The 23,365-nt window shown below is 42.3% G+C and overlaps 1 protein-coding gene across 5 annotated transcripts in view; it reads left to right on the top strand.

Moving 5' to 3' along the window:
• The window catches only part of IL6ST (interleukin 6 cytokine family signal transducer), a 2,713,809-nt gene that overhangs the window by 2,679,090 nt on the left and 11,354 nt on the right, over window positions 1-23,365 (top strand). For all 5 annotated transcript variants that reach the window (XM_044063784.1, XM_044063780.1, XM_044063781.1 and 2 more), the window contains one exon: window positions 18,009-18,090. In XM_044063784.1, coding sequence (XP_043919719.1) covers window positions 18,009-18,090 — 82 coding nt within the window. The remainder of the gene's footprint in view (window positions 1-18,008; window positions 18,091-23,365) is intronic.

Below are 23,365 nucleotides of genomic sequence, written 5' to 3'. Positions count from 1 at the left end.
AGACCCCCAGTGAGAGATCCCCCTCCTCCTTGGGACTTTAATTTGGTACTAACTTCATTAATTATGCCCCCTTTTGAACCGGCAGCTTCCTGCTCCATTAAGTTTCTGTCTTGGAAGACTCTCTTTCTGGTAGCTATTACTTCAGCCAGACGTGTCTCTGAACTTCAGGCACTATCCGTCCGTCCTCCATACTTAGTATTTCATAAGGACAGGGTTGCTCTTGAGCACTAATCCTTCTTTTCTTCCAAAGGTCTGCTCAGAAAACAATTTGAATCAGTCTATAGACCTACCTGTGTTTTTCCTAACCACACCAACAAGGCAGAATACAAGTTACATCAATTGGATGTTCATAGACAGTTGCGTTTCTATCTGCATAGGACGAAGAATATAAGGAAGTCTGACCAACATTTCCTTTCCTATGCTCGGGGCAAACAGGGTCTCCCAGTTTCCAAAGTGACCTTATCCAGGTGGTTGTCTCATATCATTACCTTTATCTACCAACTAAGGAACAAAGACTTGCCAATCAAACCAAAAGGTCATTCTACCAGGGCTTTAGCCACGTCTGTAGCATTCCAGTCCAGGTTGCCCATGGACTCTATCTGTGCCACTGCTACGTGGGCAAATCCTCATACCTTTATTTCATTACAAGTTAGATGCGGTCTCCAGAGGTAGAGCTAGTTTTGGTTCCAGTGTTCTGAAGAGTCTGTTCCAATGAGCCACCCAGGATTGTAGGTGCTAGGGACGCTGTCCCAACCAGCAAGAACAAAGGCGAGATTGACAACTTAACATAAAGAAGTTATGTACCTACCATAACGTTCCATGTTAGTTGTCTTCATCTCACCTTCTTTCTTGCGTCCCCCCCTCCATCCCCCTATCCTGTTGAACCGAGAGGAGTTCAATTTTTCACTGGCTGAGTGTTTGCTGTTTGGTTTCCTTTAATGACTTAGACAGTAGGACAGGTATGTTAACCATTTGTTTGGAGGGGGTTTCTTCCTGTAGCTATGTCTGGGTTAGCTATTTCAAACGAGATCGGGGTAGCTAGCACTAAGCATCATGGGATAAGGGGTAGTCTCGAGCCAGTAAACAGCTCTCGAGCTATTGAAGATGGCTGAGTCGGAGCCGAGGATCGGCTCCGATCCCAACCAGCAAGAAAGAAGGCGAGATGAGGACAACTAACATGGAATGTTATGGTAGGTACAGAACTTCTTTCTCTCAAATCTGTGAACCATCTTTAGATTAAAGACCCTCTGCTAGTAATCACAAGACATCACCACAGTGATGTGGTTCATAAACAAACTGGGGAACCAGGTCCTATCCCCCCTTTGCAGACGATGTAGTAGCCCAGGATGTAACCAGTTGGTTCAGTCTGTCCCTTCAGGCTGCCTACATTTCACCAGAGTAAAATACTGTTGCAGACAAGCTGAGCTGGACCAGAACAGACCCTTACAAATAGAAGCTGAGCATAGAGGGCTCCCAGAAATTGATGCGTCTGTGGGGAAATCCTCATGTAGATCTGTTTGCCTCCATACACAACAGACATTTAGAGAAATTCTGCTCAAGGATTCCTTGCAATTTGGACTGAAAGATGGTCGCTTATTCATTCCATCTGTGCTTTTCCTCCTATAACCCGGGTTCTTTTTAAAATCCAGATGTACGTAGTGACTCACTTTTGACCCAGGCAACAGTGATTTTCCCTTTGAAGTTCTTGTCTTGGAAAACAGTATTGCTTATTGTTTTGACTTCTGCAAAAAGAGTATCTGAGTTGCAGGCTCTCATGGTGAGTCAGCCCTATCTTATTTTTCACAAAGATAGGGTTACTTTGAGAACAAAGCCTTCCTTTTTGACTTAAGTCATTTCAGAGGTTTTATTAAACCAGGCTATTCATCTTCTTTCCAAGAAAAAAAGACAAGAGTGAAATAATCTTAAATACTGTGGATGTCCACAGGCAACTATGGTACTGTGTTGACATGACAAAAACCTTCAGGATTGCTATCTAGCTATTTGTTTTCTTTGAAGGTAAGGAAAACGTGACAAACAGTGTCAAAACAGTTTATAAATGATTGTCCCAGTCTTTTGTTTTTTGTTATTCCGACAGTAACATAATCACTTCCAGGCAAGGTCAGGACCCATTGTAGGACTGTGATCACTTCTGTGGTTTCTTTGGAAAGAGTTTGACTCTAGACATATAGAGGCAGCAACTTGTTCTTCTGTGAATACTTTTACCAAGCACTAAAACTAGATTCTTTCTCTAGGTCTAGAGCAGGCTTTGCTCTGACTATTCTCCAGGAACTCCTGGATTGTGATCCATCTTCTTCCTCAAGTGCTCCTTCGCAAAATATCCCATATTGCTTAGGCTACTGCAGCAGTGATCTATTCAAACATCTACTGTTCTGATGAATTTTACTTACACGACTGTACTATTTTTCTAATTAAATTTTTGAGAACACATGTAATTTAGTTCCAACTCATAAATGTACAAAGGGAAGGGACCAGGAAAAGAGTAGCAGGAGATGGCTGCTACTAGCACATTGGCAGGATATGGAGCCACAGGTAATCAGGTAAGATCAAGAGTCTTTTACAGTGTACTACATATCTTTTAATCAAAGATTTGTTTTTGTGTCAAACAAACCCATTTGTTATATAACACATCTAAGCATCCTATATTTTTACAATGTCAGAGTAAGGATATCCTTGCTTGGTTGACGTAACTGGTTAGTTAAACCCCTTCATATTTTTAATGTAATGTTTGAGGTAAAAATAAAAATGTGCATGTGTCTGCGTCTGGCTGTCTGTGTGTTATAGGTTCATGGGTTCATAGGTGTGTACTAGGCTAATGGCCCTGGAGCCTTTACAAGCCTAGCCCATAGAAGTGCCCTGGCATCGTGCCGCCCGACATTGATTCTCAGTGCTTCTATCAAGTAGAGCCACTGGAGTGATCCCTGGGGTGAACTTTCTATTTCCCATCTACTCATCAAGATTTCTGTTGATGCGAGCCAGTGAGGTGCTCTGCTTGACATGTATGGGAAGTCTATTCCAGAGCATGAGCAGTCTCTGGGTTATGAACCTGTTCCCCCCAGCATGTTCTGTTCATTGTGGTAATGAGGTTGAGGTCTCTAGAGCATGTGGTGCGGAGGGATTGGGATTTCTTTAGATGTAGCATTTCTAACAGAGCTGGGTCAGACATGGCTTTGTAAGTCAAGCAGAGATCGCCTCTTAGTAGACGATATGAGACAGAGAATAGCTGGAGTTGTTCGAGTCTGTCCATGTAGGACATGTGTTTAAGGCCTAGGATCCTCTTCGTGAGGTACTTTTGTTGCAATGTGTCTAGTGAGGTACATGCCAAATGGGGCATTATACTCGATAATTGGTCTAATGAGGGAAGAGTAGAGGGAGATGATGACCTCTTTTTTCCTGTATGCAAAACCCTTAGTAATGAGACGTGCCACATAGAAGGACTTTCTGACCACAGTGGCAATGTGGTGGTCGAAGGAGAGGTTGCTGTCAACATGTGTTCCCAGATCTCTTATAACTTCTTCAGTGTTCAGTGGGCTCCCATCAATGTGGTAATTAGTGGTAACTGATTTTTTCTCAAAGGGGATGATGATGCATTTTTTGGCATTAAGCTTAAGGCGATGGTTTCAACACTAGTCATTGATCTCAGTGAGGCCTTTCTGTAGGATGTCTACATCACTTGAGGAGTTAATAATGGTTCCCAGCTTGCAATCGTCTGTGAACTTGGTCAGCCAGAGTCCTTCGCTTGTGACTTGGAGTCCGCTACTTTCACACTGTGGGTTCTATCTGTGAGCCAATTTGCAACCCACCTAGTGATATAGGGGTTGATGCCTAGATTGGTTGTTGTTGTGTCTTTCAGCATTTCCCAGTTAGGGGTCGCCACAGCGGAACTCCGGTCTGCTAATGATTGGCAGTAGATTTTTACGTGCCGAGTTGCCAGCCTTGATGTACAACCTTCAACAAAGGTACACCCATTCATGCATGTCTCCACACAGAAGACGCTCTAGCTGAGAATTGAACGGGACAACATCTTTCTGTGAGGCGACATGAGTTTATCAATAATTCCTGAGTGGGGAATGGTATCAAAGGCCTTGGCCAGATCGAGGTAGGCTGTATGAACTGCCTTGCCCTCATCCACAGCTCTGTTGACTGACTCAAAGAAGTCAACCAGGTTGAGCAGGCATGATCTACCTTTCACCAAACCAAATTGAGTGGGATGTAGAGTTTGGAGATTCCATATATCCTTGTTAATTAGGGCCATGATGATGCACTCCATAGCCTTACATATCAGACTTGTCAGGCTAATGGGACGATAATTCTCAGGGTCAGTAGTCGCTCCCCCTTTATGGAGAAGGATGACTGTAGCAGTGCACCATTCGGTAGGGACAAAGCCTGAGGTGAGGCTGTGATTGAACAGGGCACATGTATGTGGTGCCAGTTCACTTTGTAGTTCATGTAGAACACATCCATGGATATTGTTGGGTCCCGTGGAAGCTGTATTCTTGGCCTTGGGCATTGCAGCTTTAACCTATGCTGCAGTAATGCTGGGTGTCTGGCATTCCTCCGGTATTGTGATTGGTCCTTTGGGGGGGGGGTAAAGTTGGCACTGAATCTGTCTGCCAGTATGTTGGCAATATCTGTTGGCTCAGTATAGGAGGTATCATTGTGCAGTAACTCAGAACAAACCTGGGTATTGCCATGGAGATTCTTGATATAACTATAGAAGGCTTTGTGGTTGTTTTTAGTGTCTGCTACAATTCTGCCTTCATACCTGGCTTTAGAGGTTTTGATGAGAGATCTCAACTTTTTGTTGAGGCTAATAAGGGAGTTTTTCCAGTTTTGGGACTTCCCCTTTTTCTGCAACAGTTTCTTCCTTCTGTTGTAGAGTTTATTAATGGCACCACCAGATTGGCTTCCTTTTTTGGAGGAGAGCGTCTTGGTTCTTTTGGGTATGGCTAGTTCCATGCATTTATGTATGTGTTCGTACAGTGCATTGTTGTACGATTCGGCAGTCATGCATCTATTTTCCATTGACGTGGGTGCCGTGAAGTTAGCCACCTCTGTGGGGGGTGTGGGTGAGATGTGGATTTCCATGGTGATTAGTTTGTGGTCGGATCTAACCAGGGAGGAATTGACTATTGGTGTAGAGCAACGGTTGCCCATGTTAGTAATAACCAGGTCAAGGATATTGCTTCCTCTATGTGGGGTAAGAATGAGCTGGTCCAAGGCTTTGGAATTGATGAATTCCAGGAAGCGTTGGGCCAGTGTATTGGTGCATGAGTAGTTTTCCCAGTTGATGGAGGGGTAGTTGAAGTTACCTAGTATGAGCGTGTTGGGTTGGACCCTAATAGTTTCCAGGGTGCATAGGAATGTGGAGTGAGAGTCTTGGGACATGGTTGTGGACCTATAGCAGGCTACGACCTGAATCGCCGTCTTACCCACTGTTAATTGTACCTGAAGTATCTCAGCTGTATCATGCTGGACTACTAGTCTAGAGGTGTGCATATCCTTTATGAATATGGATATACCACTGCCTTTGGAGCTTCGGTCCATGTTCTGGGACCGAAAGGTGTGGAATGAGTTATAGCCTGGTTGTGCAGGGGTGCTTTCTGCTGCTTTAAACCAGGTCTCTGTTACAGCATAAATGTTGATGTTCTCCATTTTGAGGAGTGCTTCGAGCAAGTGCATCTTGAGATTTAGACTTCTAGCATTGAGCAGCATGACCCTCAGATTGCATATATTTATAGCTGTTACAGTGGTAATTTGGTTTTTGTAACATGGCCTAAAAGTGGCACTATAGGGGTGGCAAGAGCCTTAACCAGTATCCAGAAAACCAGGGGTGACAGATGCAGGCCATCTCTGACAAAGCATCGAGGTCTGTCAATCATGTCATCCCAAGCAGACAGATACTGGATCCCCTTAGAATGACACCAGAAACTTAGCCAGTTGTTGAAGTCAATCATTTTCTGCTTGTACTGCGTTACCATTCTGGGCGACGGTAGGATGCTGCTCAGGACTAGGGTCATATGTGCCTGGGCCACATAATCCGAGAGCTCCTCCATGTCTCTTTTCATATAGTCCAAGGAGGTACGTCTCAGGTCATTCACACCCACATGAACAGTGACAGAGCCATACTTGTACTTGTTGTAGAGTGACCTGAGCCCGTGTGTTATGTGTCGGATTATGGCACATGATAAACAGCTGACTGTTACCTTCTCCTTATTCATCCTAGTTAGTGGGACATCAGTGTGCCTCACTATCGAGTCACCTATGATTAGTATGTTGGGCAAGCTGTTTTGCCTTAGGGGCTTAGGTTGAAGGGCACACTGTATAGGTGAGCTATGTGTATTGTGGTTTGTGCTGTGTTATGGTGGTTGAGTGCGTTTCTGCCGTGGAGGTCTCTGCTGTTTGGGTAGATTTCTATTGAGAGCCTCCACAAAGGTGGCTGTGTGGTTTGTGTTTTTATGTGAGAGCTGTGATGGTGGGTGTTCTGGAGGGCTATGTGTTGCATGCGGTTTGGTGCAGGTGTTGACCTTCTCTTGAGCAGCTATTTTGGTCTTGGCTTGAGAGTGCATGGTTTCCAATTTTGGATATATAAGTGCATCTCTCACAAGTTTGAGTGTTGGGAGATAAGAGGAGAGGGCTGTCTGTGTACATGAGGCAGTTGCTACACTGCCTCAGAATGCCCAAGTTCACCAGGTCAATAGGAGAAATCACAGGGAGCTGACCTTTAGACATGCCAGGAGGGATGGTCGTTATTACTAAGTACTGGAGCTGTTTCCTTATTTAGTCCTTTTACAGGAAAAATGTCACTCAAGGTGTCTGAGTCTACACAGCACTGTCAAGCACTTGAGGGGAAACTAATACGTAGACCCTGAAAATTTAAGGATAAAGTATTTAGGAAGATATTCTGAAGTTAGAAAGAATTCAAGCAGTACTTGCTGAAAAATAAAGAATTTGCTTGTCAAGAATGATGAAAAAAGGAGAGTCGCATGAATGGCTACTGCCAATGCTGGTCTCAGCACAGCTTCACTCTGTTGGGATACAGTACTCCTTTGCTTCTTCTCTCACCAAAAGCAAAATTTTAGCACCAATGTATGTAAAATAAAGTATTCCCCTCTGTAGTAGGGCCTATTCATTTTAGGTATATGAAACTTACGTCTGGCCATTTGACCCTTAAATGTGTTTTAATGCAGTTATCTTTAAGCCATCAGCCTCTGTGTGATCCATGAGGTAGGATACATAGAGTAGTACATGTATGTTAATGCAGAACTTGTGCCGGATTTTTAAAGAATATTTAGAGACTTATAAACTGAAGAGATCTGTTCAGTGAATGCAACAGTAATGTATTTCCAGATGTATTTAATTTAATATTTTTGCTGGAATTTGGCTTTTTATTAGCACATTATGAACTGTATGCATTTAATTTACCTTGATCATAAATTTTGTTTAAAGTCCATTGGAATTTAATGGGAGAAACAGCGTTCTTATTTCAGTATGACTGCCTTCTGAACAGTGAGATGTGCCAAGTCTGCAAGGGTGTGTGCAGGTGGTGTTTGTGTGTGGAAGACATTTTTCCACATGGAAGCTTGTTTGTTATAGTAGTAACTGCATGGACTTTGGACTAATACCGGATTTACAGCTTCAAGCCCATATGCCAACATGCAGATCAAGCAGGTATATCTCTCAACTTCTATACACAAGAATTGTGGACAAAGTCAAAATTAATGGTGGAACAAAGGTCCAAAATCAGGAACAGATTTTAAATATTGCTCATAGAAATGTAGAAAGTTGATAGAATAACAGGTTTTGCATTGCTTGCATTTTATAAAGGATATGACATCTGAAACTAAATGTCTGTCATTATTTAGGTACTTTAATTCGCAATGATTTGCCAAAAACTCACTAACTGTGTGAGCAACAGACAACAAATATGAGGCAAAAATCTAGACATTCTTTGAAATTCTAGACATCTGAGGGGTATACAAGGAGATCTTAAGCATTAACTGCAACATCCTGACATCAGAACATAGTCCATACCTCTCAACTGTATAGATTTCCACACGATGTCCAGATGTTTGCCTCATAGTTTTGGTCTTTTTTTCATAAAATTTTGGTTTTCTGGCAAATTAGTGGCAAATAATTAGACTGAAGTTAGAAAATAGTGACAAATATTTGAATTTCAGACTTCGTAACCTTCAGAAAATTCGTGCTAATGCAAAACCTGTTACTCTTTCTAAGTTTGTAAGAGTGACATTTAAAAATTGTCCCTATTTTTGGTCCTTGGTCCCACTTTTATTTATGGATTTGTCCAGATTACTTGCTTTAAGAGGTTGAGAGGTATGGAGCATAACTTCTCTGGTCAAGAGCTCTGAACAGATTCACAAATAAAGAAGGGATAAAGGCTCAAAAAGTAGTTTTTAAATATTACTTTAATTCATTGAAAATGTTAATAGAAATTCAACAGATTTTTGCATCAGCTTGCATTTTCATTAAGAAGTCTAAAACTGTAATGTTTGTCTTTAGAGAATGAACAAAAAACATACATTAAACCCTGATTGGAGAATGAACATTCTCCAGAAGGGTGGTAATACAGGTAATGCAGCTAATGCCAGCTGAATAACAAGTCTGATGCTTCACAGCAGCATGTTTAGTTGCCTTGGAGTTCAGTGTGTAAGAAGGCTGCCATTATTTTACACCAGTGGTTTTGCTGTTTAGTGAATGCAAAATTAAAGCAAACAAAAAAAAGTGTGTGTGTGTGTGTGTGTGTGTGTGTGTGTGTGTGTGTGTGTGTATTATGAGAGTGAAATCGATCGTCATGATTTTACGCTCACTTAACAAATCTTTTTTCTGTTTAGCAAGTGTAAAAGAAACATTTTTAAAAATGAAGTGTGTCCGTCTGTGTTTGTTCTGTCTGCATGTGTGTGTGTGTACGTGCATGAAAGCGGAAGTGTGTGTGTGTGTATTGTGAGAGTGAAATCGATCAAGCCATGATTTTATGCTCACCAAACAGAGCTTTTTCTGTTTAGCAAGTGTAAAAGAAACATTTTAAAAAATGAAAAGTGTGTCCGTGTGTGTGTATGTTCTGTCTGCATGTGTGTGTGTACTTGCATGAAAGCAGAAGTGTGTGTGTGTATGTGTGTGTGTGTGTGTGTGTGTGTGTGTGAAAGAGGGGAGAGATTGAGCTGTGGTGGCAGCAGCAGCAGTTGAAATTAACAGGTTTGCATACCTCTCAGCCTGTTAGCTCAACAAGTCTGGATAAAACCTAAAATAAGGGGGGGGGGGGGGGTGACAAAGGCTCGAAAATGGGAACAGATTTTAAACATTGCTGTTATAAAATTAGAAAGCTGCTAGAATAAAAGGATTTGTTTTAGCAAACATTTTCTGAAGGAAATAAAGTCTGAAACTCAAATGTATGTCAATATTTAGTGACTTCAGTCTCCATTGATATGCCAGCAACCACAAATTTTATAAGTAATGGACCAAAACAATGAGGTAAAAATCTATAAACATTCTTTGAAAATCTTATATTGTGGATGTAAAATACTTCCTCAAGCACCATTTACATATACTACAGCACGTTTGAAACATTAGATAAACTATTTTAAATCAAAAATATTAAAAAAAAAAGAAAGAAATAAAACAAAACAATTTTACAGACAGCCCATTCTCGAAGCACAGTAGTGTACAAGAGTAAGTAAAATATGAGGCAAAATTAGGGATGTTATGTAAAATGCTAGACAGTTGAGAGGTATGCATCAGAAGCCAGTGATTATAAATCAATAACCGAATGAATGCATGCGTAGGTAAAAAATAAATAGAAAATAACAACAGCATTGAAAAAGAAAAACATTTTGGATTTTTTTTTGCTGCAGCATGTCAGATGAGGGATTTTGGCCAAGCTTTAAAAAATCAGCCGAAAAGAAATCTAAATAACTTTTATTCCTCTGAAAATGTCCTTAGCACCAGGATTTAATTGCTCTGTTGCTTCTTTTTGCATGTAGTGGTTAGGAGCTCCATGCTACCTAAGAAGCAAACAAGTGATACTTTGTAGACTGTTTATTATATGTACTTTCCTGGCCCCATCATTCAGACACCCTCAGAAAAATGAAAGTGGCCTAGGAAATTTAATTATTAATGTAAGTGTCCTGCCACAATGAAAAGTTTGCTAACCCTCGATTTAGTGACTCGTAGACCCAGCATGGCTGTCTGTAAACACTGCCTTCTAAATGCTTGTAATGAAGTGGAAGAAAAAGGATAACTCATTCACATCCTTGCACCTTGATTTGTTTTCCCAGTTTCTACTTATATAGCGTGCTGCAGTCTTGCAAGTGATTTAGAATTTAAAAATTAGAGTTAATAATAATTAGTAGCCATCAAAGTCTTGCTATTGTAGGCATACTTCTCAACATGGAAACATCAAAAATCTGGACAAAGGCCCAAGAATAGCAGGTACAACTGGCCAAAAATCTGTGTGCTGATTAACATAAAATGTGCATGCATAATTATATAACCCCGCCCACTCCAACTGAAGAACAGACAAAATATTAAACAAAAAATATAACCATTTCGATAAGGACTGTTTCCCTTATATATTCTGTCATATTCCTAACTATTAGACAAGATGGAAATCAAAAAGCCAAACTTCTTATGGTTCCTCTTTTTATACTTCCTTTAGTTATATCTGGATGAAGTCATTATAAAAAGTTTTTTTTTTTCATTAGGGCAAGTACACTTACGTGTACCCCTATGTGAGAGACCATACTTATCACCTTTACTTATATAGGATAACTCTTGGTGCGTATACTGTCAATAAGTGTCAGGCAAGCTGTCAAGCCAAGTCATTTAAAAATCTATACGTCCTTAAAATTTTTCTTCATTTATCTTGTGAAATTTCTAAATCTTTAGTAGTCATTTATTGTTTGCTACCCTTGCTTACCTGTTTGAGTACTTCTCTCTTATTTCTTTACCAAGATTTTGGTAGTCTTAGTACCATTGCTGGTACGGGCCTTCCTTTACCTCTGAGGTAACTTTTAATATCATTGCTAGTACCCCCCCCCCTTTCTCTATTTCTTACTTTACCCATTGGGTGCTCTCCTTTTATCATTGTTGGTAACAAAAAAAAAAAAAAACTCTTTCCTTGACTGTGTGAGTGTGTATTTTGCTGATTGCTTCGGACATGTTGTTGTCAAACAACTTTTATTATTGACGATGGCTGATAAAAAAAGGAACAATAGGTTTTAAGTAGTGTGATCGGTGTAGCAGGAAAGTGATGAATTCAGATAGTCATTTGTCTTGTGTTTACTGTCTTGGGGTTCCGCATCTGAAAGGTCAACCCCCATAAAACATATGTAAGGGCTTTAGCACTCGTACCTTGATGGAAAGAAAAAATAAACTGACCCCCAAAGGTCTCCTAAAAACTCCTTTCTCATGGGCTATATCTGAGACAGAGGGTTCAAGCTCTCCTAAAAAGGAACACAAAAAGAGGAGCCAATCTCTACCTTCCTCTTCACATATTAGTGACTCAGAATCAGTTAAATCTACCGAACCGAAGGCAAAACTTCCTAAATTGACACCAGCAATTTCAGCACCAGGGCCACAAACCACTTCTACGATGCCATCCTCAGTACAGGGGCCTCAACCATCAACTACGGTACTGTCCTCGGCATCAATGCCTCAAGCACCTACTACGGTACCGGTCGTGGTTACGGAACCACCCAAAACGTCATCTTCTACCACTTCTACTACAGTACCGATGCCCCTTTCAGCACCAAAAATAGTATTCCCAACTCAGGTCACTACCCACCCCCCATACAACTTACTGGTCCTTTGACCACGGTGCCAAAAGGTGAAATATTACCTCAGACCCAATACTCCCCATCAGCAGATCCCTTTTTTGGACAGCAGTGCAGTCCTTTCCTAGAATGCCCTGATTCTCCATTGGGGTTGCAATCCACTCCTCCAGGAGCCTTTCGGAATTTGATGTAGTGAGACTAGTGGATCAGCTCCTGGTGGCCAGAAGAATTCTAACTCCTTCCAAATCCCCCCTCCCACCCCCGGAGCTGAGGAATTTTCTCCACAGACTCTGACATATATTCCTCCTTCGACCTCCTTGCAGGTATCGGAGCACTCTACACCGACGCCTATCCCAGTACCACCTTCTTTGGTTCCATTGGTAGACCGTACCATGGCTTCGGAGTCTACCCTATGGCCGTCGACTCACTCGGAGCCAAGCCATCCTCAGGATCAAGACTGGCCTGTTGGCACCATGATCCCTAGTATGGCACTTATTTTTTCTATGGCAGCGTATACTATGATACCAGTTGTCTTGGTGGCACCGAGTCCTCTCGTGGCTCATTCCCTGGGGGTGGGCTCATCGGAGCAGGGTGTGACCCTGGTCCCGAGGTAGTCTTTCTCTGTTCCTGGCTCCCATCCATCTTCGGGCAGGGCTGCTTTGCAGATGATGGAGAGGGCACTTGCCTCTGCAGGCCCACAGCTGGTCCCTTCGATGCCAGAGACCCATATCTATCTGTCCTCTGAACCACAGCTGACACAGTCCACTACTCTGGGGCATCGAGCACGGAAACTTCAAGATACCCTTCCACAAGGTACCCACTGTTCAGAGTCCTCCTCAGATGTCTCCGCTGAGGAGGTATCCCGTAAAAGATCATGCAAGAGGAAGCACGTGGATTCCCCCGAAGAATCCCTTACCAAAGATGAGGACTACGAGGAAGGGGAAGGGTCCCCATGGCCAGCCCCTGAGTATGTCTCCTTTGGAGACATACTGGAACTTTTAAAGCAGTGGGGAGACTAGAAGTCCACCAACCCTTCCACTGAGGAATCTGTATTCTTGTAGGCTTTCCATGCTTGATCCTCTACTTCCTGGGTGACCCTGCCTGCAGGTGACCTAGTTCAGTTCATCTTGCAGCCCACTTGGAGGAATCCTGACACCGTTGAACCTATTCCCTGGAGACCAGACAAAATTCTCTCTCCACCAGAAGACAACCCACACTGGTCCAAAGGCCTACCAGTAGATGCTGTGGTGGTGGTGGTGGTGGTGGCCACTAAGAAAGAGCTCGCTGAGGAGACCCTACTATCCATCCCCCAAACAGGGAGTCTTGGGCAATAAACAAAGGTGGGTGTATTCTTCATCGACCTTTGCCATTCGGTCCTTAAATTACTTGGCACATTTTACCCGGTTCCAGAGAGACCTAATGTCCGAACTCTCGGGAACCTTAGGAGCAGTTTCTGATAAGGTACATGACAAAGTTGCCTCACAGCTTGCCACTCCTGAGTCTATATCTAACTCGTCCATGCGGTTGATTTCTCATACTACCGAAGGGGTGGATAGAGCAGCAGGTGCAGGCATTGTCATGAGATGTCACGCCTGGATGCGCCTATGTGATTTTGCAGACCCTTTTAAGTCTTCCTTTCTCAACACTCCCATGGAGGCCTCTTCTCTTTTTGGCCCGAAGGTAAAAGACACTTTAGCCAGGTGTGAAAAGGACGGTAAGACCCTGTCTGCCGTGAGCATGTGTTTTTCCACCCCCCAATGATCCTATTGTAGGAATCAGAGGAGTGGAAAGATGTGGTACAAGAAATCCCAGGGTTCTTTCCATGACACACATGGCAAGTTTACTCCCCTGGCAGAGGGGGAAACTCATCTGGAAGATGCCCCTTCAGAGGCAGAGGTGGTCCGCGTAATCACGGATCCAGAGATTCTTTCTTTGGACAGCCCTATCAGTGCTCCTAAAGAGCGGCCCGATTGCTTACTTCTAGAAGCAGTTGGGGGATGATTTTCTCTGCATCACCTTGCCTGTCAATCCATAACCACAGATTATTGGGTGCAGACGATAATTACCAGAGGTTATCACATACCTTTCAGTCTTTACCCAAGGCCGCTGAGGCATATTCCCAACGTTCCACCCAGTCAAAGCAGCTCAAGAAATACAAAAGCTGCTTCTAAAAAGAGTCATCCAAACAGCCCCACCAGAACACATAGGATCCGGATTTTACTCAAGGTTCTTTTTAGTGCCAAAAAAGACAGGGGACTGGAGGCCAATCTTGGACCTCAGCATCCTAAACAAATTTGTCAGGCAAATAAAATTCCAGATGGTCACGGTTCAGTCCATCCTACCGTTTCTAGAGAAAAATGATTGGATATACTCTATAAATCTTCAGGATGCGTATTACCACATAAAAATGGACAAATGCTTCAGAAGATTCCTCCGCTTCCAACTGGGAGCCAATCACTACCAATTCTGAGCATTGCCTTTGGTCTCTCTACAGCCCCCAGAGTTTTCACCAAATGCATGGCAGTGGTAACAGCTCACTTGAGACTGCAAGGATTCCAGGTGTTTCCATATTTAGACGATTGGCTCTCAACTGTGTGTGATACTCTTGTAGAACAAAGTTTCAGCTCGGACAGTCCTTCAACTACTAGGATCAATGGCAGCATCGATTACAATAGTTCTCCTGGCAAGACTACACAAGGCTTCTACAGTGGCTTTTACTAATGCAGCGGTCCCCTTTGACTCATCCTATGTCCTTTCAGATCTGTATAACAAATCAATGCAAACAGGATTTATTTTGGTGGATGAAGCCAGAAAAAGACCTATGGGGTCGTCCTTTCTCCCCCTCTCAGCCCAGGGCCACAGTGACCACGGACGCTTCCCTGATGAGGTGAAGGGAGCATTTCCAGGGAAAAACGGTACAAGGCACTTGGTCATCCGTGGAGGCCAAACAGCATATCGGTGTTCTACACCTGAGGTCAGTGCTTCTAGCATTGCAAGCATTCCAATCTATCCTCCCGTCAGGGACAATTGCTATCCAGTCTGCCAACATGTCAGTAGTCTGATATATCAACAAACAAGGAGGAACCAAGTCCTACCCATTGTGTCAGGAGGCCATGAGAATTTGTCAATGGGAGATACCTTCCAACCGCTTTCTGATAGCAACTCACATCCTCAGGGATTCCAGTGTAATTGCAGACAAACTGAGCGATACATTCTCCTGCCTCATGATTGGTCCCTCAACCTTATCATAGCGGCAAAGATCTTCAGTCACTGGGGCCAGACTTGCTGTGATATGTTCACATCCCCAGCAAACCACAAATGCAGCAGCTACTTTGCCCTAATTCCCCCGCAGGATGCTGTAGTATACAATTGGCCCATGGGACTTCTTTATGCTTTCCCTCCCTTTCCTCTGATCCCACAGTTTCTAAAGAAGGCTCTTTGGTTGAGAAGCAGAGTAATCCTCATTGCACCCTAGTGGTCCCGACAAGTTTGGTTTCCCTTTCTTTGGCCTCATCTAGTACATCAACCATGGATTCCAGCTCCAACTTCGGAATTGCTGTCGCACCCACAAGGGTTGATGCATCCAAACATATCTAGCCTGAAGCTGACAGCTTGATTCCTCCACTTCCAGTAATTGCCAGGCAAAATAACCTATCCTTCTCTGTACGTCACATACTTCTGGCTTCCCATAAACCATCCACCAGGAAACTTTATCTCAGCAAGTGGAAAAGATTCATAATTTGATCTCGAGAGAAGGAAATAGACCCATTTTCAGCTCTGCTTACTTTGGTACGGGACTCTTTATCAGACCTCCATTTCAGAGCGGCAGCTTCAACTGTTCGAGTCCACTTTGCGGCTATCTCTAACTTCCACAATGGCTTCCAGGACTCATCCTTGATTTCTCGCTGTCTTTGTAAAACCTTTTTGAAAGGTGCCACACAAATTAGGCCACCCTTCAAAGAGCCAATTGAGCCCTGGAATTTGACAGTAGTTCTACAATCCTTGACTCATCCTCCTTTTGAACCTGCTGCCACTTGCGATATGAAATTTATATCCTGGAAAACTTTATTCTTGGTAGCTATTACCCCAGCAAGACGAATGTCTGAACTACAAGCCTTATGCATAAAATGTCCTTACATGATTTTCCATAAAGACAGAGTATCACTCCAGACTAATCCCACTTTCTTACCCAATAGTATTCAAACAATTGATCTGCTAGTTTTCTTTCCAGATTTTTCTAACAAAGGTGAATATTCACTACATTTACTTGATGTGCATAGACAATTGCAATTCTACTTGGACAGGACTAAATCACTACAAAAATCTGGCCAATTATTCGCATCATTTTCAGGACCAAAATTAGGAAGATATGTTTCTAAAGTGACTCTGTCTAAATGGTTGGTTAAGATGTTGCATTTGCTTTATCTGTCAACAAAATAAAGCTCTTCTACCATCTAAGGTCAAAGCACACTCAACCAGATCAGTTGCAACTTCTGTTGCCTTCCATGCAAGAGCTTCCATGGATGACATTTGTGCAGCAACAACATGGGCCACCCCTCATACCTTTATCACGCATTTTAAATTGGATTTGGTCTCCAGCGGGAGAGCTTCCTTTGGTTCAGTGGTGCTCAGGAATATCCTTCCATAGGACCTCCCAGGAAATAAAGTAGCTAGGGACTCTGTCCCATCAGTTAGGAATGAATGAAGATTAAAAGCATCAGATAAAGAATTTATGTTCTTACCATAATGTTCCATCTGTGTTTGTTGATCTTCATTCGTTCATTACAACCTACCCAACATCCCCCTCCGAAAGACACCTGTAGGTTCGGATTTGGTCCAACCTTATGATAGGGAAGTTGCTCAGATAAAGCCTCCGCTTTCTCTCTTCTTTTCTTACAGGCAAACTCGATCTGAGGTGATAGAGAGAGGGGCACTATGGGTAAGCTTAGCTCGAGAGTTTTTTGGCTGGCGCGAGCTTGTTTTAACAGGTGAGTCTGTTCCGAGGATGGAATCGATACCCATCAGTAATGAATGAATGAAGATCAACAACACATCTGGAATGCTACGGTAAGAACATAACTTCTTTATATAAACTGTACAGGTAGAAGGTGACGAACGAAGGGGCCCTTTCCGAGGCAGCTGTAGAGTTCATTCATGGTATCTAGTGAGTGCTGTCAAGTTTATTTTAGCAATATATGTTCATTGTACATTCTTCTTGTTCACTCATATTATTTTAGCGCTGTGCTGTTGGTTAACTCTTATTTGTGTTACTGCAACTTGATCTTACTTTTTTATTAGAAAGGTAAATTAATGCTGGTTTAAGTGACGCTTTTCACACATAAGCACTGCATTGTGCAGAGCTTAAGCATGGTTTTCTAATTTACATGACTCTGTTTTGTTGCTCTTTGTTCTTACGAGTAGTCATAGAAGGCACACTGTACTTGACTGTCTCGTTTCTTTTATCTTGAGGTAAATGTTTTGGTTGGTTTGCATTGGCAGATGAATAGAAACCTTTTTCAGTGTAGGTGTACTGTGTGCTGTAGAATGATACTTTTTTCAGCTTTGATTGTGCTCCCACCACATATGCATGATACCACTGGAATTATATCACCGAGCCCTCAGCCAAATTCCAACAGGCTGACAGTCTGCCTCACGAAGCTGATGTCATTGCACACGCCCCTGCATGTGATGATGTCAGCAACAACTTAGACTAAAAATAAAATTAAAAACAATTTGGGAATTGAAGGGGCTACTCGGGAATTTGTGGCACCCCATTATTTTGCCCTCAAAACCGGTAAATACCGAGGAATTCGGAACGGTTGAGAGGTATGGTTGTAGGTGACACCTGCTAGACAGATATTAATTGACTACTGCAGCCTTAGAGTTTCTAATTTCAGGGTGTAATCCCACTGAAAAACAATTCAAAGATTTACTGATGTATTAAGAAATTTTCAGCAAGTGGACATTCAGTTAAAAAAATCTTATCACTAGAAAGCTCATTCCATTGGATGATTTGAAACGGGGAAAAATGTTTCAGTACTGTAGTCTGTTTTTGCCAGTATGAGGTATGCTGTTTAAGCTAGATGTTCAGGTACTGACATTGATATTACAGTCTTAAAATGTACTGATCAGGAAGTGTCTTGTTTAGGTTATATTTCTGTTGTAATAGACGAGATAATTTAGCTTTCGTTTTCATTGCAGGATCAAGAAACATGTTTGGCCAAATGTACCTGATCCTTCTAATAGTACTATTGCTCGGTGGTCACCTCAGAGCCCAACTCGGGTAAAGTATCAGTTTTTCCTGTATTGAATCATTATTTAACTGTATTTATTTGTTATATATACATTTGTTTATCAGGGCAAGGTATTGATTGCATCAGACCATTCAGACCCAGCCTTTAACCGTACACAAGAACAAAGAAAATAACATTTGAAATTTACACAGGCTTAGCACAGATAATATTTATTTTCACAGAGAGGCAATTGCATAAACCATAGATGAGCTTATCAACATTTTACAATTTAGGAAAGGAAAATCAGTAATACTTTCATAAAAAGGCAGTTTGCACTTATGAGTGGAATATATAAAATAGAATGACTGTTGTACTATTAGGTTTGACAGGCTCAAAAGGGGAGAAGTTAGTAGCAGAACTTGAAGAATCTGGTAGCACAAGGTGTCATGGGGGAGCTAGAGGTGTTGGAAGTTACATAAGATTATTTAAATCCAGGAAATACTTTGTTTAGTAATGTAAATCATCCACCTTCTTAACCAGGAGTACATTGAGTATGTTGCACAGACATACAACAGATTATCTGTTTCTCTTTCCTGTAAGGAAAACCTGCTCATGGGCACTTATCATAACTAAGTTGATTCTTACCAGAAAACCAAACCACATAAAGCATGCTGGTATTATGTCTAATGATGCCTAATGCTGCCTTTGACCACAGTTTCATGTTCTGTATGTATGCAACTAAATTCATTCACCACTTTCTTACAGTACTGTTTCTAGAAATTGTTTCTTAGTGTCTGTGCTCAGCAATCTTCTACACAGAAGTATCTAATTTTTCTTAAAGCCAGCTGAAGTGTTAGTCTTGCTTTAGAATATTTTTTCAGTAGTTTTATGTCTGTCATCAGCTTGGCTAATGCCATAAAAGGTCTGAACCAAATATTGTCTTCTCAGCAAGTAGTTATACATATAAAATATGCAAACAGACAAAAGCCACAAATTAGCTTTCTAAAAGGGTACAGAAGTTCTACCAAATGACAAAGTTATTAATGTTACTTCAGGTGATCCCTTCAGTGGGTAACTAATTTTATCTTCTTTCCTGAGATCACTGTTTCTGAGTAATTCTTAAGTCACTAGCTCCTTGACCTGGACACACACTCCTTTACTAGTGCACTTGTCAGTGTAACTGTGCTATGCCTGGGGGGTCACTGCCCTCCCCAGTTCTTTCCATGACTTATGCGCAATTTTTATCTTACTGAGAACGTTACTTCTTTCATTTTCACAAAAGGTTAAACCTCTAAGTGTGTCTACAGTCACTATTCAACACCCAGAATCAACACAGAAAGCTGCTTCTACTTAACTGAGCAGGAAGTGCAATGTTTAGCCTTGTCCATAATGCCAAATCTTCAACCCAGCCACTGTTCATTGGAGGAAGAAGGCAAAGGCATGCCTCAGTGCAGGCAGGATGGCTCTGTCTAAGGGACTACAAATTGGATATTAGCACGATGGCCCTGCATGTGAGTCCATGCAAGAGATGGGAAGGAGGAAGAAGGTAAAAGAGCCTAAAACCAGGAATTTGACAACTCCTTCCCCATCCTGTCACTATCTTGGTGTGCCCTTTTGTGGAATGTGAGCTGTTACTTGACTAGCATCTCAGAAGGTGATAGAAATGTGCTTTTCTGGCAGCCTGTTTTGGAAGTGAATCCTGGCGCAGGCTTACACATCAGCTACAGCATGATCTTAATTTAGATTTTGGCCCAGGAAGTGCAGTCTGTTGTACTATTATAAGTCACTGGCTCAGTAGTGCAAAGTTGAGGAAGCATCTGCTAGCCACACAACACCCACTGGGCTTGAGGTCATTCCCTTCATGTTTGACATGCATTTACTGTTTGACAATTGGGAAGGTAAAAACGTGTGTGTGTTTGTGTGTGTGTGTGTGCGCATATGTACGTGTGTGTATGGGTGTGATAGCTGTACAGGTGTCAGTACAGACATCTTATGTAACAGAAGTACCTTCACTGCAGCTTTCCTTTCACACTAGGTTAACCTAACTTACCCCCTGCACACATGGTTCACAACATGCCCATCCTTGCTCCCCATACCATCAAGTACCTACATCAAGAATTGAACTTGGGTTGCCTGGGCTGTAGTCAGGGCTTTATCCCTACATCACAATGATAGTTGTGGAACCTTTCACTTTGAATGAGCCAGTGGTTTTTTTTGTTTTGTTTTTTTTTTTTTTTTGCAGGTTTTTCTACTCTTAGTAGGAATTTTGTGAAGAGAAATTTTTCTCTGTCCATTGAATTTACACATTTTCTTTGAAAATAAAGCTTAATATTTTCAGAGTACTTCACTCATTTTGCAGAAGACATGAAGGTAGACTTGAGTATGGGCAGCAGCATAGACTCTAAATGGTGCCTGTCAGGGAGAAGAGTTGTATAAACTAACTGATTTGGGTGGAGGGGTTGTACCACAAAGAGACTTACTTGGCTTGGGATCCAGAGTTTACAACTCAAGAGGGGGACAGACTGAAAATTATGCAGAAATTGTGAGGGGGAGGCTTCAGAAAACACTGAAGGATGTCATCAGAATTACTGGCAGACTCATGGCAATCAGATTCCAGTGATAGATCAGGGCAGGATTCATGATCTCAACTTGTTCCCCACAGTACTGTTGTGACAGCGAGTAAAAGAGTGCATTCAGGCAGTAATTGTAGGACCTACTAGATAAGGCAGGACAGCATAAGTTGGTGTTGATAATAGGGGACCTGATTGCACATTTCGAGACAGACAGAACAGGATATGAGGACTGCCTGGGTTTACATGGGTAGGGTAACAGGAATAAAGAAGGAGAGACCATTCTAGACTTCTGTCTGGCAAATGACTTGATGGTGGCCAATACATGGTTTGGCAAGAGAGAGAGAGAGTCACAAGATCCCATACAAGACTGGCCAACATGCAACTCAGGTTAGACTTTCTCCTAGTAAGGAAAGGACAATGTGGTTGAATCAGTGACTGCAAAGTCATCTCCAGTGAAACAGGCAACCCATAACATAATCCACTGGTTTCCAAATTCTGCTGCAAACAGTGGTCAGAAAAGGCTCTATGGTCAACAGTGACTAAGCTGAAGACTTGGAAGCATACCTTTCAACTGTCTAGCTTTTCACAGAATGTCCAGATTTTTGCATCATATTTTTGGTCTGTTCCTGATAAAATTTGTGGTATTCTGACAAATCACAGAGGATTGAAGTCACTTAATAATGACATATATTTGGGACCACATGGGTGGGGCAACAGGAATAAAGAAGGAGATGCCATTCTAGACTTCTGTCTGGCAAGTGGCTTGATAGTAGCCAACACCTGGTTTAGAAAGAGAGATGGTCACAAGATCACATACAAGAGTGGCCAACATGCAACTTACGTGGACTTCCTAGTAAGGAAAGGGTACTGGAGTAGAGTCAGTGATTGCAAAGTCATCTCCAGTGAAACAGTTGGCCCACAGCATAAACCACTGGTTGCCACAATCAATTGCAAGCAATGGTCAGAGAAGGCTCTAAGGTCAACAGAGACCAGGCTGAAGACCTGGAAGTTGACTGGAGAGAAAGTGCAGCAATTCAACGAATTACTCAGAGTTCTAACATCCCAAGAAGAGGAGAAAATAGGTGGAATTGAAGAAGAATGGCAGCGCCTCAAAACAGCATGTGTGAGGACTACAGAACTGATATGTGGCCGAGCCAAGTATGGAAATAAAATACATAAAGAAATGTAGTGGTGAAATGCAGAAGTCCAGGATGTCATCAATATAAAGAAGGAGTACAGGATAAAGAGGAAAGTAGCAAAGATCGACCAGGCTAGGAAGGAATACTGGTCGGCTAACAAAGAAGTTAAGAAAGGAGTTTCAATAGCAAAGAATAGGGCATCAGAGGCACTCTACCAGCTTCTGGAAAATGACTCAGTAGGTGGCACAAAGAAATTGTATCAGGTAGCAAGGCAAAGATAGAAAGATAAAGAAGATAGACACCCTTCATAAGGGATGCCAGCAACAACCTAAAGCGAGAACTTCAGTAAAGGATAGGAGAATGGAATGCTAAACTTAAGGCACATGGGGTGAAACTAAGCATAGATAAGACATTGGTAATGACAGCAAATTGGGGAAATCAGACGAAGCTGAGAATTGAGCCAGTTGGGAAGATAGTGGAACAGGTGAACAGCTACAAGTATCTGGGAGGGGTGGTTGAGGAGAAGGGAAGTCTGAATGAAGAGGTCAAAGCTAGAATCAGAGGGGCTGTAGCCAACTGGCATAGAGTCTTAGGTGTAGTCTAAGATAGAAGAGTGCCAAAGAAGCTGAAAAGTAAGGTTTACAAGACAGTGGTGTGACCAATACTACTGTATGGTGCAGAAACCTGAGCAGTAAAGACAGAACAGATGAGGAAAATAGAAGTGATAGAAATGAAGTGCCTGAGAAGGTTGGTAGGATGCACACTGTGGGACAGATGAAGAAATGAGGACATAAGAGCAGAAGCCAAAGTAGCCCCAGTTGCAGAAAAGGTTGAAGAGAACAGATTACAGTGGCTCAGATACCTGCAGAAAAGCAGAAGACAATCTGGTGAAGAATATTTGGGACAGACAGGAAGAAGGTAAGAGGAAATAAGGATGTCCAGCAAAGAGGTGGATGGATTGTGTGAATGAAGATCTGAGACAGTGAGGCATGAGTGTCAAAGAAGGCAAAGGTGTGGCATTAAAGTGAGAGGGTTGGTGACAGTTGATACAGTACCACAATCCCATGTAGAAAATGGGGGAAAAAGGGTTTGTTGTTGATGATACAACCTTTTACAGCTACATACATAGTTTAAAAGGTAGGACCCAAACATGTTCAGAACTAGTGACCAATGGTGTCACACACACACTGACCTCACAGAGATAGCAAACCTGCTAGTGGATAGGTGTAGCAAAAAATTCACTCCCTAATCACCTCCTAACTTATCGCAAACCTTCCCCCAAACTCCCCATCCCCACCCTACATATCTGAAGAGTAGGTCCTCAAAGCCTTGTCCAAGGCAAAAAAAACAGCCTCTATGGGACAAGATGACATCCCAGGCTGTCTCTCAAACAGGCTAAAATATAAACTAGCATCACCATTAAGTACCTTTTTCAATCATAGCCTAACCACAGGCTTTGTTCTTGCAGAATGGAGAACAACAACAGTTATTCCCCTCCACAAAGGTGGCCTAGCAACAGACCTGGGGAATTACAGACCCATAAGCCTGATGAGCCTCATCTGTAAGGCCATGGAACATATCATTACGGACCTCATAAATAAAGACATAGGTGA

Source organism: Protopterus annectens, chromosome 2.part2 (assembly GCF_019279795.1).
Source record: "Protopterus annectens isolate FY-2018-M chromosome 2.part2, PAN1.0, whole genome shotgun sequence".
NCBI classification, from domain to species: domain Eukaryota; kingdom Metazoa; phylum Chordata; order Ceratodontiformes; family Protopteridae; genus Protopterus; species Protopterus annectens.
The sequence above is the reverse complement of the archived record's forward strand: the minus strand, read 5'-3'. Positions and strand labels throughout refer to the sequence as shown.